The sequence below is a fragment of the Ceratotherium simum genome, chromosome 22 (genome assembly GCF_057802395.1).
Source record: "Ceratotherium simum simum isolate JZ-2026a chromosome 22, ASM5780239v1, whole genome shotgun sequence".
NCBI classification, from domain to species: Eukaryota; Metazoa; Chordata; class Mammalia; order Perissodactyla; family Rhinocerotidae; genus Ceratotherium; species Ceratotherium simum.
Window position 1 is genome coordinate 12,648,473 of NC_141921.1, and position 13,352 is coordinate 12,661,824.

Below are 13,352 nucleotides of genomic sequence, written 5' to 3' on the forward strand. Positions count from 1 at the left end.
TTTGTAATAGCACCTTCAAAGTCCTTGTCTACTATTTTATCATCTCTATCATTCTGGGTCTGTTTTTATTGACTGTTCTCCTCCTGGTCACATTTACCTGCTTCTTTGCATGTCTAGGAATTTTTTATTGAACGCTAGGTATTGTGAAATTTACATCGTTGAATGCTAGATTTTGTCATCTTCCTTCAAAATGTCTTGAATTGCGTTCTGGCAGGTAGTCAGGTTTTTTTTGGTGAATCAGCTTGATCCTTTCAAGCCTCCTTCTTAGGATTTGTTATAGCCTATCTTGAGAAGCCTCTCTCTAGGGCTAGTTTTACCCCTACTGGTGAGGTGTCCCCTTCCGGAGTTCAACAATTTCAACAGGAACTCCCCACGTTAACTGGTCAAAACTCAAACATCTCTCAGCCCTATGTTAACTTTGGGAATTATTCAGTTTACAGCTACTCAGTTGTTCTTTGCCTGGCTACATGGAGTTTCACCCTGTTCATGTGCAGCTTAGTATTCAGCAACAGATTCAAGCATCTTCTAAGCAGAATTCTGGAGCCCTTCCCTGGGTAATTCTGTCTTCTCCATGATGAAACAAGTATAGTAACATTTTACTAACCATTCACTAAATCTAAGTAATGAATTTAGGGATGTTCACTGTAAAATTTTAGCTTTGCTGTATTTTTGAAAATTTAGTAAGATATTTGAAAATAATCATATTACATACAACAAATACAATGCCACCATTTGTAAAAGTATTTGTAACATTGTACATCACCATGAAATGGGTTCTAAGTCAGAAATGGCTGGGAAATGCTGGCCATCAACAATAGATTGAAAGAGCTTCTAGTTCATGTGGCCCTTTGCCTCATTTTTGCAAACATAATCCTTCAGATTCTCAGAAGCTCCACTGCCGTATGTTCGTCTATGAAGCTTTCCTCAGTCTTGCTGGCTATGCTGAATGTCGGTCTGCTGATTACTTCTGAAGCACAAGGCACACATTTTTGGCATGGCTCGTTTTCTCTCTGTGTATAACTATTTGCCTATAAGTCTTTCTCTGGTTTGCACCAGAGGGTGCAAACTGGTGAGCCAAATCAAGCCCACAGATGTGTTTTATTTGGCCTAATGCTTTCAAAAAGTCAGTTGTCCACCTTTAAAAATTAGGGGATTTCACATAAAACCTGGATTTTCGGCTCCTTAACAAGCAATCTGGCAACACTGGATGCACATTCCCACATAGCAACAGCTGACTGCAGTGGAGAAGCAGTTTTCCAAGGCCTACAGGGCCTGCTTCCCTCAGTTACCACTCAGGTGGTTGAATTTACAACTCCCAGACCTCCACTGTCTAATATGGTAACCACTAGCTACACATGGCTATTTGAATATAAATTAATTCAAATTTAATTTAATTATAATTAAATAAAATTAAAAACTCAGTACCGCAGTCACATTAGCCACATTTCAAGTGCTCAATAGCCACATGTGGCTAGTGGATAGCACATTAGACAACAGAGAATAGAACTTTGCCGTCATTGCAGAATGTTCTATTGAGCAGTGCTGACTTAGCCTGTCTCCCCAGTTGGAACAGGGAACATTTTCCCTATCCCTTGAACAACATACATTACTACTAGTACTGCAGAGCCTCAATCACTATTTACTGTTTTTATGGGAAAATATGCCAAGTTCTAACACTAGACATGGGCTTGTGGACGGCTCACAGCACTAGCTGTTGCTTTAAATCTAAAGTCAGTCTCTATTCTAGACATTTGGGAATTACTGGGGTTTTTTGTTTTTAATAATTTCAAACCTTGAGCCAGCCCTGATGGCCTAGCGGTTCAAGTTTGGTTTGCTCCACATCAGCGGCCCAGGGCTGGGTTCCCGGGTGCAGAACCACACCACTCATCTGTGTATGTCAGTAGCCATGCTGTGGCAGCAGCTCACATAGAAGAACTAGAAGGACTTACATCTAGAATATGTAACTATGTACTGGGGCTTTGGGGAAGGAACAAAAAAAAGAGAGGAAGATTGGCAACAGTTGTTATCTCAGGGCAAATATTTCCCAGAAAAAAAAATAAAAAATAGTGGGGCCGGCCCGTGGCTTAGCGGTTAAGTGCGCGCGCTCCACTACTGGCGGCCCGGATTCGGATCCTGGGCGCGCACCGACGCACCGCTTCTCCGGCCATGCTGAGGCCGCGTCCCACATACAGCAACTAGAAGGATGTGCAACTATGACATACAACTATTTACTGGGGCTTTAGGGAAAAAAAAGAAGGAGGATTGGCAATAGATGTTAGCTCAGAGCCGGTCTTCCTCAGCAAAAAGAGGAGGATTGGCGTGGATGTTAGCTCAGGGCTGATCTTCCTCACGCACACACAAAAAAATAGTATCAATAATTTCAAACCTTAACATTGCTATATCACTACCATCTAATATTCAGACTCCATTTAAGTTTTATCAATTGTCCCAATAATGTCCTTAATAACAAAAGGATCCAGTTTAGAATCACATGTTGCAGTTGTCTCATTTAAGTCTCCTATCTGAACAGTTCTTCAGTCTTTTCTTGACTTTCACAACCTTGACACAAGTGAGGATTATTTTGTACCATGTCCTATTTTATAGAATGTCCCTCAATTTGATTTATCTGGTAAGATTCAGCTTGTCTGTTTTTTGCAGGTATCACAGTGATGCTGTGTTCTTCTCATTGTTGCCTATAGGTGGTATGGTTATTTGTCCCATTATTGGTGATGTCAGTTTTCATCTAAGCTACTATCTGCCAGGCTTCTCTAGTGTACTTTCTCCTTTTGTAATTTTTTTTTAAGGTTATCTTTTTTTGTTGTTTATTTTTATTTATTTATTTATGTTTTTGTGAGGATGATCAGCTCTGAGCTAACATCCATGCCAATCTTCCTCTTTTTGCTGAGGAAGACTGGCCCTGGGCTAACATTCGTGCCCATCTTCCTTTACTGTATATGGGACGCCGCCACAGCATGGCCTGACAAGCGGTGCATCAGCGCACGCCCAGGATCCAAACCCTGGCCGTCAGCAGCGGAGTGTGCGCGCTTAACCCCTACGCCACAGGGCCAGCCCCTCCTTTTGCAATTAATATGTATCCCCTTCCTCACCAAACTTTCAACTGATATATATTATTAGTATGGATTCTTATTCTATTCAGTGAGTTATAATCCTGTACTATCATTATATATATTTTGATACTCAAGTTGTCCCAGATTTGGCTAGTGACTTTTGTGTACTTTTGATGTGTCCCTGTGGTTCTTGGAGCACTTCCTTCTTTCTGGAACAATAAAATGTTCCAGGCTTATCTAGTACTTTCCTTGTCCCAGCCCTGGAATCACCCATTTCTCCAAGGAGCCCTGGTTCCTTTTATCAGAGAATGAAGCCCCCTTTGTGGACTGAGCTAGGCAATATTTGTATTCCCTACATATATATACATTGGCATCTATATTTACTTACATTGAAATCTGTATTTATTTGGTTCACACCAGTACCTCAGCACTGCAGAGTTCATTCTAGGTTATTTTGCCTTTTCCAGATTTGTAACCCCATTCTCTGCTAGTTCCCATTATCTTCAATATATTTACTTACTGGATCAATACCCCCGCTATGTATGTAACCAATCTCCCATTGCCAGCACCACCCACCCAGCTACCCTTTTCTCACCCTGAAGACACTTTTGAGATAACAGAAATTTTCGTATAGACTGAGTATTTAATATTAAGCAATTACTGTTAATATTAAGTGTGATAATATCAAGCTAAATTTTTAAAAAGTCCTTAGCATTAAGAGATACATATTTGCGAGGTGATGGGTACATGGGGGTTATTATTCTACCTATTCTTTTGTTTTTTGTGAGGAAGACTAGCCCTGATCTAACATGTTGCCAATCCTCCTCTTTTTGCTGAGGAAGATTGGCCCTGTGCTAACATCCATGCCCATCTTCCTCTACTTTATATGGGACACTGCCACAGCATGGCTTGCCAAGTGGTGCGTGTGTGCATGCCCGGGATCCGAACCTGGGAACCCGGGGTCACCGCAGCGGAGCACGCGCACTTAACTGCTATGCCACTGGGCTGGCCCCTATTCTATCTCTTCTTATGATTGAAAATTTCACATTAAAAAAATCTAATTAAAGGACGGGAGGCAGGTCTGCAGATCACTGGACTTTATTAACATGGAATCACAGCTAATTACATAGAAGCTACTGGCTGAAGCCAAAATCCATGAGGTTCACATGAACTTACAGTACACAAATAAGAAACAAATGGCATGTTCAAAACCATAGGAAGTATCCTGATGCCCAGGTGATGAAGGCTGGGGTGAATGAGTCTGCACATTTATTTCAAGTTGTTAAAGAGTTTGTGGGCCACCTAGATGGGGGAAAGAAAAGATGTCATCAACTGGCAGCTTTAATGTCACAGCTTACGACGTCCTTCGTGGCCTAGAACAGTACTGTCTCTTGTCTCACCACTTCCCTTCTCACCCCTACACTCCTCTGGAGCCCTTGTGAACTCCCTTCGGTTACCTGAATACTATCTCCCTTCTAACTGGAACTCTCTTTCCCACTTTTTTCATCGTTTATTTTCCTTTAGAACTTAAGTTTACATGTCATTTCCTGCAAGCCTTCTCTAAACAAGCTCTTATCCTCACACAAATCTGTTCATCCTGTCTTCCCCACAGAAACTTATATCTCACATATCATGGTGCTTATTAATTCAACAAATATTTATGAAACATCTACTATATGCCAGGTACTGTTCTAGGTGCTGAGTTACAATGATAAACAAGACAATATCTGTCTCTTATGGAACTTAGAGAATAATGAGAGAAATTAATATACACATGAAGTAACTTCTGATAGTGATAAATGCTATGAGGAAAATAAAATGGGGGGAGGGCACAGCAGCTTTAAATAGGAGGGTCAGTGAAGGCCATCCTGAGGTTATACACAAGACACCAGTTTACTAACTGTTCTACTTCCTCTGCTGGCTCAGCAAAGGAAAGGAACATGCCTGTCTCACTCCCAGATCTTAACCCAGTGCTTGGTTCATAAAAGTATTTAAATAACATAAAATTTACCAGTTTAACCATTTTTAACTATACATTTCTGTTGCATTAATTCACATTGTCCTACAACCATCAATCTCCAGAACTTTTTCATTTTCCCAAACTGAAACTCTGTATCCATTAAATAATTCCCCATTTCCCCCTCCCCTCAGCCTCTGGCAACCACCATTCTACTTTCTGTCTCTATGAATTTGACTACTCTAGGTACCTCACATAAGTAGAATGATATATTTGTCCTTTTGTGATTGGTTTATTTCACTTAGCATGTCTTCAAGGTTCACACATGTTGTACCATGTGTCCTAGTTTCCTTCCTTGTTAAGGCTCAATAATATCTCATTGTATGTATATACATTTTTGTTTATTCATCCACCCATCAGTAGACACTAGGTTGCGTCCACCTTTTGGCTACTGTGAATGCTGCTATGAACATCCATGCACAACTTGAACAGATGTTCAAGTTCCTGAACAGTCTCAATTCATTTGGATATATTTCCAGAAGTGGAATTGCTGGATCATATGGTAATTGTATGTTTAATTTTTTTGAGTAAAGTGCTTGATTTCTTTTTATTGCCAAATAATGTTCCATTAAATGGATCTATCACATTTTATTTATCCATTTATCAGATGATGGACATTTATGTTGTTTCCACTTTTTGGTTATTATGAACAATGCTTCTAAGAATATTGTATACAAGTTTTGGTGTAGACATATGTTTTCATTTCTCTTGGGTACATACCAAGGAGTAGAATTGCTGTGCCATATGTTAACTCTCTGTTTAACCTTTTGAAGAACTGCCAGACTGTTTTCCACAGGGCTGCATCCATTCACATTCCCATCAGCGTATGAGGCTTCCAGTTTCTCCACATCGCTAACACTTAACTTTTTTTTGATATAGAGTTGTATATGCATATTTTGTATATAAAACTTCCCTCTTTCCACTCAACTCATGTTTAAAAAAACAAACGATATATGAATAATTGTATGTAAACCAGATGGATGAAATAAATTGAATATACATCAATGGAAAGGAATACAATACCTCCATTTATAATATGTTATATGTAAATGTGTTTATTATTATTTCATTTTTGTTTAAATATCTGATGGTATATACAAGAAAACATGGTTATCTCTAGGCATAGGCTTTCAGCTAGATTTTCCTATCTTTATAAAAAAACTTCCTAGGGCCGGCCCTGTGGCTTGGTGGTTAAGTGCGCGCGCTGCGATGCTGGTGGCCCGGGTTCGGATCCCGGGTGCGCATCGAGGCACCACTTCTCCGTTCATCCTGAGGCCGAGTCCCACATACAGCAACTAGAAGGATGTGCAGCTACGACACACAACTATCCACTGGGGCTTTGGGGGGAAAAATAAAATAAATAAAATCTTTAAAATAAAAAAAAAAAAACAAAACAAAAAAAAAAACTTCCTTAATTGTCACAATGTGTTTAATAGGGGTGTGTGTGTATGTGTGTGTCTGCACGTGTGTTTGTGTGTTTGCACTATATATTACAGAATTAAAACAAAATACCTATATTGGGATTGTTGAAGTATAAACAATGAAAGTTGGTTGAGTGGAAATCATTAACTAGTTTTTTTTCTTTTCGGGGAAAGAAGAAAAGGTTTTTTGTTATTTTTATTTATTTGTTTGTTTGTTTTTCTTTTTACCTTTTGACCCCTTCACCCATTTCTCCTTATCTTTTTTTAAAGATTTTTATTTATTTATTTTTTCCCCCCAAAGCCCCAGTAGATAGTTGTATGTCATAGCTGCACATCCTTCTAGTTGCTGTTATGTGGAACGTGGCCTCAGCATGGCCGGAAAAGCACGGCCGGAGAAGCGGTGTGTCGGTGCATGCCCGGATCTGAACGCGGGCCGCCAGCAGCAGAGCGCGTGCACTTAACCACTAAGCCACGGGGCCGGCCCTCTCCCTGTCTTTTTGATTAAAGCCATCCTAGTGGGTGTGAAGTGGTATCTCACTGTGGTGTTTTTTTTTTTTTTTTGAGGAAGATTGGCCCTGAGCTAACATCTGTTGCCAATCTTCCTCTTTTTCTCTTTTTTCTCCCCAAAGCCCCCAGAACATAGTTGTATATCCTAGTTGTAGGTCCTTCCAGTTCTTCTATGTGGGACACCACCTCAGCATGGCTTGATGAGTGGTGAGTAGGTCAGTGCCCAGGATCTGAACCGGCGAACCCAGGCTGCCAAAGTGGAACGTGTGTGAACTTAACTGCTACACCACCAGGCCCCTTTCACTGGTGTTGAGCACCTTTTCATATGCTTATTATCTACCCAATCAGTTTTAACATAAGCAACCATATCAAACTTTGCCTACCCTGTAATTTATTTAAAATATCTTACTGTTATATGTAAGAGCCTCAAACACAAGTTTACTTAAAAAAAAAAAAAAATGTTTTGGACCAACTATCATGCACAAGACACACTGGAGGATATAAATTATTTGAAAGAATAGCCTGTTACTTAAAAGTACAAAATCCAGCTTCCCCACCGTTTAGCAGTGCAAATCAGGACATCATTTCTCTTCTCTGAGCCTCAGTTTCTCACCTGTAAAAGGGGGATAATGATACCTATCTCCAGTGAAAGTAGTAGAACTAGGTAAGATTATTTATGTAAAGTGCTCAGTACTGTAGCTAACATATACTGGGCCACAGTAAATGCTTATTGATGATGGGGCCGGCCCCGTGGCCTAGTGGTTAAGTTCAGCATACTCTGCTTCAGAGGCCTGGGTTCAGTTCCCGGGGGGCAGACCTACACCACTTGTCAGCAGCCATGCTGTGGCAGCGACCCACATACAAAATAGAGGAAGACTGGCACAGATGTTATCTCAGGGTCAATCTTCCTCAAGCAAAAAGAGGAAGATTGGCAACAGATGTTAGCTCAGGGCAAATCTTCCTCAGCAAAAAAAAAAAGAAAAGAAAAAATTCTTATTGATAGATCTGCCACTGGGATGGAAAGGATGTCAGCACCAAGTCTTCCCTGGCCACTGTAAGCTTTCTCCTTCCTGACTTTAGGCTGACTTACGCAGTGGTCCCTTGCATGCAAGAAGTCAAAGAGCTCCTCCGTGCAATCCTCCTCTGTCTGTGACCTAGAGGATACACGCTCATCACAGAGCTCTAGCCGCTCCCGAGCCTTTACACATTTCTCCATCTGCTCGCATTGCTCTCTCACTGTTGTTAGGGGATCCTGGAGGAGAAACACAGAAAAAAACCAAAATGGAGACTTTAGGAGGAGACCCACAAACCATATGCTTTGATTAATACAACCACCAAACCAAGGTGCTGCCTCTGAATTACCGTGCAGAAGGCCAGCTGGCAGAGCCACACTGCCGCCAGAAATGGCAAAATGGGGTCTCCCATTCAATTCTGATGCTAAGTAGTAGGGAAAAGTTTCACATTCCTGCCTTCCAAGGTTGCCAGTATGCACTGAAAGCCTCAGTCCTATCTGAAAAACAAGGTGGTAAAGGAAACCTGGCCAAACTTGAAGTAGATCTACAGGAGGCCTTACTTATTAACACAGCATTTTAGGATATATACTGTCAGTGAATTTCAACTCCTCTTGTCTAACAGCCAGGCCTATGCACCCCAGCTGCCCAGCTAGAAAGGGCAGTGTTAACATGGAGAAGGACCATCTAAGAAAAATTCCTTCCAGAATTCTTTATTAAACACAGATAGCAGATGATTGAGTGCCAGGCCCTCAAGATGTTGCTCTGCTCCCTGAGACCACGACTGGAGAAGCCCCAAACCCAGAAAAGACTCAGCTCCCAGGCCCACACCCCCAAACACTCCACTGCACAGGAAAGAAGTATTAAAGGCTTTTTCCATTCCCATTCTCTCCAAGGTGTCAAGTAAAGACTCCTTAAAATTCCCTTAGAGTTTCATGAAGCTCAAACTTCCTTTTACTGAGATGTTTCCAAACCTGAGACAGTTCTTACCACTAATTCCTCCTCCTCCTCTTCCTCCTACAAAAGGAAAACAAAATTAATGTCAGCAGCAGTTTTATGACATATATTCCCAATCATACTGATGTTGTAATTACTGAGGATAGACACTGTATTAATCATGTTTTTAAATTTTCTGTATTTTATGATGCTTTGACATTTTAGGGGGCCTCGCTTATCCTGGAGAGACAGCCCCTTGCAGGGCTGGCTAATTTCTAGAGATAGCAAACAACTTGCCTGGGGGCAGGCCTTTCATATGCAAACTAACCCAAACCCTTATCACAACCACCTCCTTTTTCTAACTCTCCTACACTAAACCAATTATTGCCCCTGCCCTAATCACCCCAGGGCCAAGTACCAAACAACCAGGGACCACCCCTATAGCCCAGAGCCCACCAAAATTATTCAAACTATCTAATCCTAAAATTGCTAGAGTTTGCCTATCCTGCCTCACTCATTCCTTCCCTCAGAAACCAAGGGTCTGGTATCCCTTGCTCCTTCTGCTCCTGACTGGTCCAGGTACTTCCCCAGGTGGCTCTGGGTGGTGAGGCCTGCCCTCTTCTCTTGGGAACTCTAAGTAATAAACTTTTCTTTCAAATACAGTTGTCTCCATGTCTGTAACCTTATCATATCCGATTAAAACAAATCCTGGGTACATTTCAACAAGAACAGATCATCCTACTTTGATTAGCAACAACCTAAAATGTGTACAACACTCTAAAGTTTATAAAGCACTTTCATATCTGTAATAATTTGATTAATCACAACAGCCCCTTAAGGAGCTTCCAGTTTAGGGCCGGCCTGTGGCTTAGCGGTTAAGTGTGCATGCTCTGCTACTGGCAGCCCGGGTTCAGATCCTGGGCGTGCACCGACGCACGCTTGTTGGGCCATGCTGACACCGTGTCCCATATACAGCAACTAGAAGGATGTGCAGCTATGACATACAACTATCCACTGGGGCTTTGGGGAAAAAAAGGAGGAGGACTGGCAATAGATGTTAGCTCAGAGCAGGTCTTCCTCGGCAAAAAGAGGAGGATTAGCATGGATGTTAGCTCAGGGCTGATCTTCCTCACAAAAAAAAAAAAAAGAAAGAAACAGCTAAATTGAGTCCTTACATCCCAAACCAAGTTAGGGGGAAAACTAACATTTTTTTCTAGACTCTGAACTTGAATTGGGAATATGAAAACGACCAAACCTAAACTCTTCTTAAGCCAGAGCTTAACTAAAGATGGTTACAGTCACTGCTTTGCTTTTGGCTTGCCAAACTCCCAAGACTCTAAGTAGACTATCAATATAAGTGCACAAAAGATCTACATTCACAAAGTCTACTCCAATCACAAGCTTGGAAACACCAGGCCCTACCTATTTACTTCTGATTCAAGTACACAACCTCAAACTTAGTTTCCTTTCTTCCAAAGGGAGCAGTATAAAAACAATTTCTTGTGCAAGCATTAGCATAGTCCTCATCTGGGGCACAGTAGAGTCTGATCAGTATCTCAATCTGTCAAAAGCAAGGTGTTTGCCTGCCTGTGCATGCACGTATCCACATTTGGGAGAAGGGAAAGAAAAGGTATACAGGGAAATTTTTCATTAGCTGAACTAGCTCAGCAATCCCTCATTATGTTTTCAAAATTCCAACACAATCTGCCTCCTACTCTACCATGCCCCTTCAAGAAGGGACCAAAGTTCATGAAAGCTGGGAGTAAGGGGTAGGGCAGGTTCAACTGTAACCTAGGCTATTTATTCTCACAATCGGCAAAGGTTTCTTCTAAACTGAAGATGTTATTCAGGACGTAAATGCTAGTTTTTCATTAAATAAGGTTTTTCTCTCTTCTTTTCTTTTTTTTTTCTGGTGAGGAAGATTAGCCCTGAGCTAACATCTGTTGCCAATCCTCCTCTTTTTGCTGAGGAAGACTGGCCCTGGGCTAATATCCGTGCCCATCTTCCTCTACTTTATATGTGGGACGCCGCCACAGCATGGCTTGACAAGCGACATGCAGGTCAGCACCCGGGATCTGAACCTGCGAACCCCAGGCCACCGAGGTGGAGCTCGCGGACTTAACCACTATACCACTGGGCCCGCCCTAAATAGCTTCTTAACCTTGCTCTTTTAAAAAAATTCATACTGAAAAAGGTTTTCCAAAAAACTGAAATCACATGCTGCCTGAGTTAGAAACTAGAAATTAGTATCCTAGAAGACCTTTATATCATTTCTCTATTAGCAGTACTACTACACTGATGATTTTGTGTCTTTGATAATTTGATGTCAAAAGTATCATGGCATATTTGGAAAAACAAATCCAGATCAAGTCTGAATATGGACTACTTCATGTAAAATTTCCAGTCAATGAGAAAAACCAAGGTCACGCTAAATAAAAAGACTTAATCTCTAAAAGGTATACGTTCTCCATAAAAGACCTCAGTTTTCTTAATTTTAAAATTGACTACCTAGGGCCGGCCCCGTGGCTTGGTGGTTAAGTGAGCGCGCTCCACTGCTGGCAGCCCGGGTTCGGATCCCGGGCTTGCACGGACGCGCTGCTTCTCTGGCCATGCTGAGGCCGCGTCCCACATACAGCAACTAGAAGGATGTGCAACTATGACATACAACTATCTACTGGGGCTTTGGGGGGAAAAAATAAATAAATAAAATCTTTAAAAAAAAATAAAATAAAATTGACTACCTATTTACTTTCTTTTCTCATCTACTGCTGTGGTTAGGCCACTGAATTTTCTGGTATACTTTCTGCTGAACTTCCTGAGATTGGCTCCCCTTCTTTCTTGTCCTCTTTCGGAAAATAAGACTAGGAAAAATTAAGAGATAAACTAGTTTCCAACTATTCTGAACCCATAAGCCCAGAATAGCTGCCCCAAAGTGACCAAAGAACAAAGATATAGACAGGAAATGTAATTGGAAACAAACAGCTAGCTGGCTTCCGTAGTAAAGCTGTGCAGCATTGTGGCTAAGTCTTGGCTGTGGAACCATGCTGCTTGGGTTCAATTCCTGGCTCCATGAGTTATTAGCTGTGTGTTCTTAGACAAGATATTTAACCTCTCTATGCTTGTTTCCTCACCTGTAAAATGGCAACAGTAATAGTACCTAATACTTATCTCCTATGACTATTGTGTGGCTTAAATGAATTAGCACATATAAAGCACTTGGAATAGTAAGCAGTCAATAAATAAATATTCTTTTTTTTTAATTATTTTTTTATTTTTTATAAATTTTTTTTCTTTTATTTATTTTTTCCCCCAAAGCCCCAGTAGATAGTTGTATGTCATAGCTGCACATCCTTCTAGTAGCTGTATGTGGGATGTAGCCTCAGCATGGCTGGAGAAGCGGTGCGTCGGTGCCGGCCGGGATCGGAACCCCGGGCCGCCAGCAGCGGAGCACGCGCACTTAACCACTAAGTCATGGGGCCGGCCCAATAAATAATTATTCTTATATCGGCATTCTCACTCTGAGAAAGAGCTCCTTCTTTCATCACAGAATTATACTTCACATTTCTACATTGTCTCCAAAGATACTTCCCCCCACCCCCAAAGAAAAAGAAACCACTTTTTCACAGAAACTAGTGTAAGGCCAGATCTCCAGAACCTCCATAGAAGATGTGGCAGGGATTCCTGACCTGAGTGAAGGGCTAAGTTTGGTCAGCTTGCTCCTCAAACCAGGGACTCATGACACCTGATTGACTAAAAATATAACTACTATTTTTACAAAAGCTCAGTCGACACAGCATTTTCGCCCTCGTGAAACCTTCACCCTATTCACAGAACCGGGAAGCTGACGCCCAGAAAAAGATTAGTCATCTACTTGCCCAAGGTCACTCGATGAATTCTGGGGAAGGGTCGAGGGAACCACCTCTCCTGACCCTGCAAACTCTAGGGGGGCAACCAGGGCCAAGAGGGCCCCGGGCGGGTTTTGGCGGGCTAGGTCCTGAGCCGCAGGGCAGTGAAGAAGGTCCAGTCGATCGTCTCGCCTTACCTCCTTGGGATCTCCCGACCCAGCCAGCATATTTCGCTCGTCCTCCAGCCCCATGTCCGGCTACGGTTTTGGATTCAACACAAGCAGCAACAGCGGCACCTATTCCACTTCAGGATCAAGAAGGACTTGAAAGGGTCACTCAGCGGATATCCGGCAATCTGGCCGGAAGTGCGGCAGACTCGTCGTAGTCGCGAACATACGCCCCGATTGGCATGTACTACCGTCCATAGGCAGGGGATAGGGGTAGCTGCTATTTGCACCTGAGGAGGATTTGCTAAGAAGTGTCTCCTTAGTCACGGAAGACCCAAATAAACTGATCTAAGAGTTTATTTCAAATATTAGCTTCTAAGA

The 13,352-nt window shown here is 41.9% G+C and overlaps 1 protein-coding gene across 3 annotated transcripts; it reads right to left on the reverse strand.

Moving 5' to 3' along the window:
* Positions 1–4,150: 4,150 nt before the first annotated feature.
* Positions 4,151–13,160, reverse strand: UQCRH (ubiquinol-cytochrome c reductase hinge protein). 3 transcript variants are annotated; one of them, XM_004442040.3, is made up of 4 exons: positions 13,002–13,155; positions 9,014–9,040; positions 8,104–8,265; positions 4,151–4,370 (listed from the first exon to the last, which is right to left on the reverse strand). In XM_004442040.3, exons 1-4 carry the CDS (start codon positions 13,053–13,055, stop codon positions 4,338–4,340), a joined length of 276 nt encoding a protein of 91 aa, XP_004442097.1. In that variant the 5' UTR covers positions 13,056–13,155; the 3' UTR covers positions 4,151–4,337. The 3 variants fall into 3 exon arrangements, with proteins under 3 accessions (XP_004442097.1, XP_087302136.1, XP_087302137.1); XM_087446011.1 differs by lacking the exon at positions 4,151–4,370 and adding an exon at positions 7,470–7,626 and having other exon boundaries at positions 13,002–13,160; XM_087446010.1 differs by lacking the exons at positions 9,014–9,040; positions 13,002–13,155 and adding an exon at positions 8,376–8,521.
* Between the last annotated feature and the right edge of the window lie 192 nt (positions 13,161–13,352).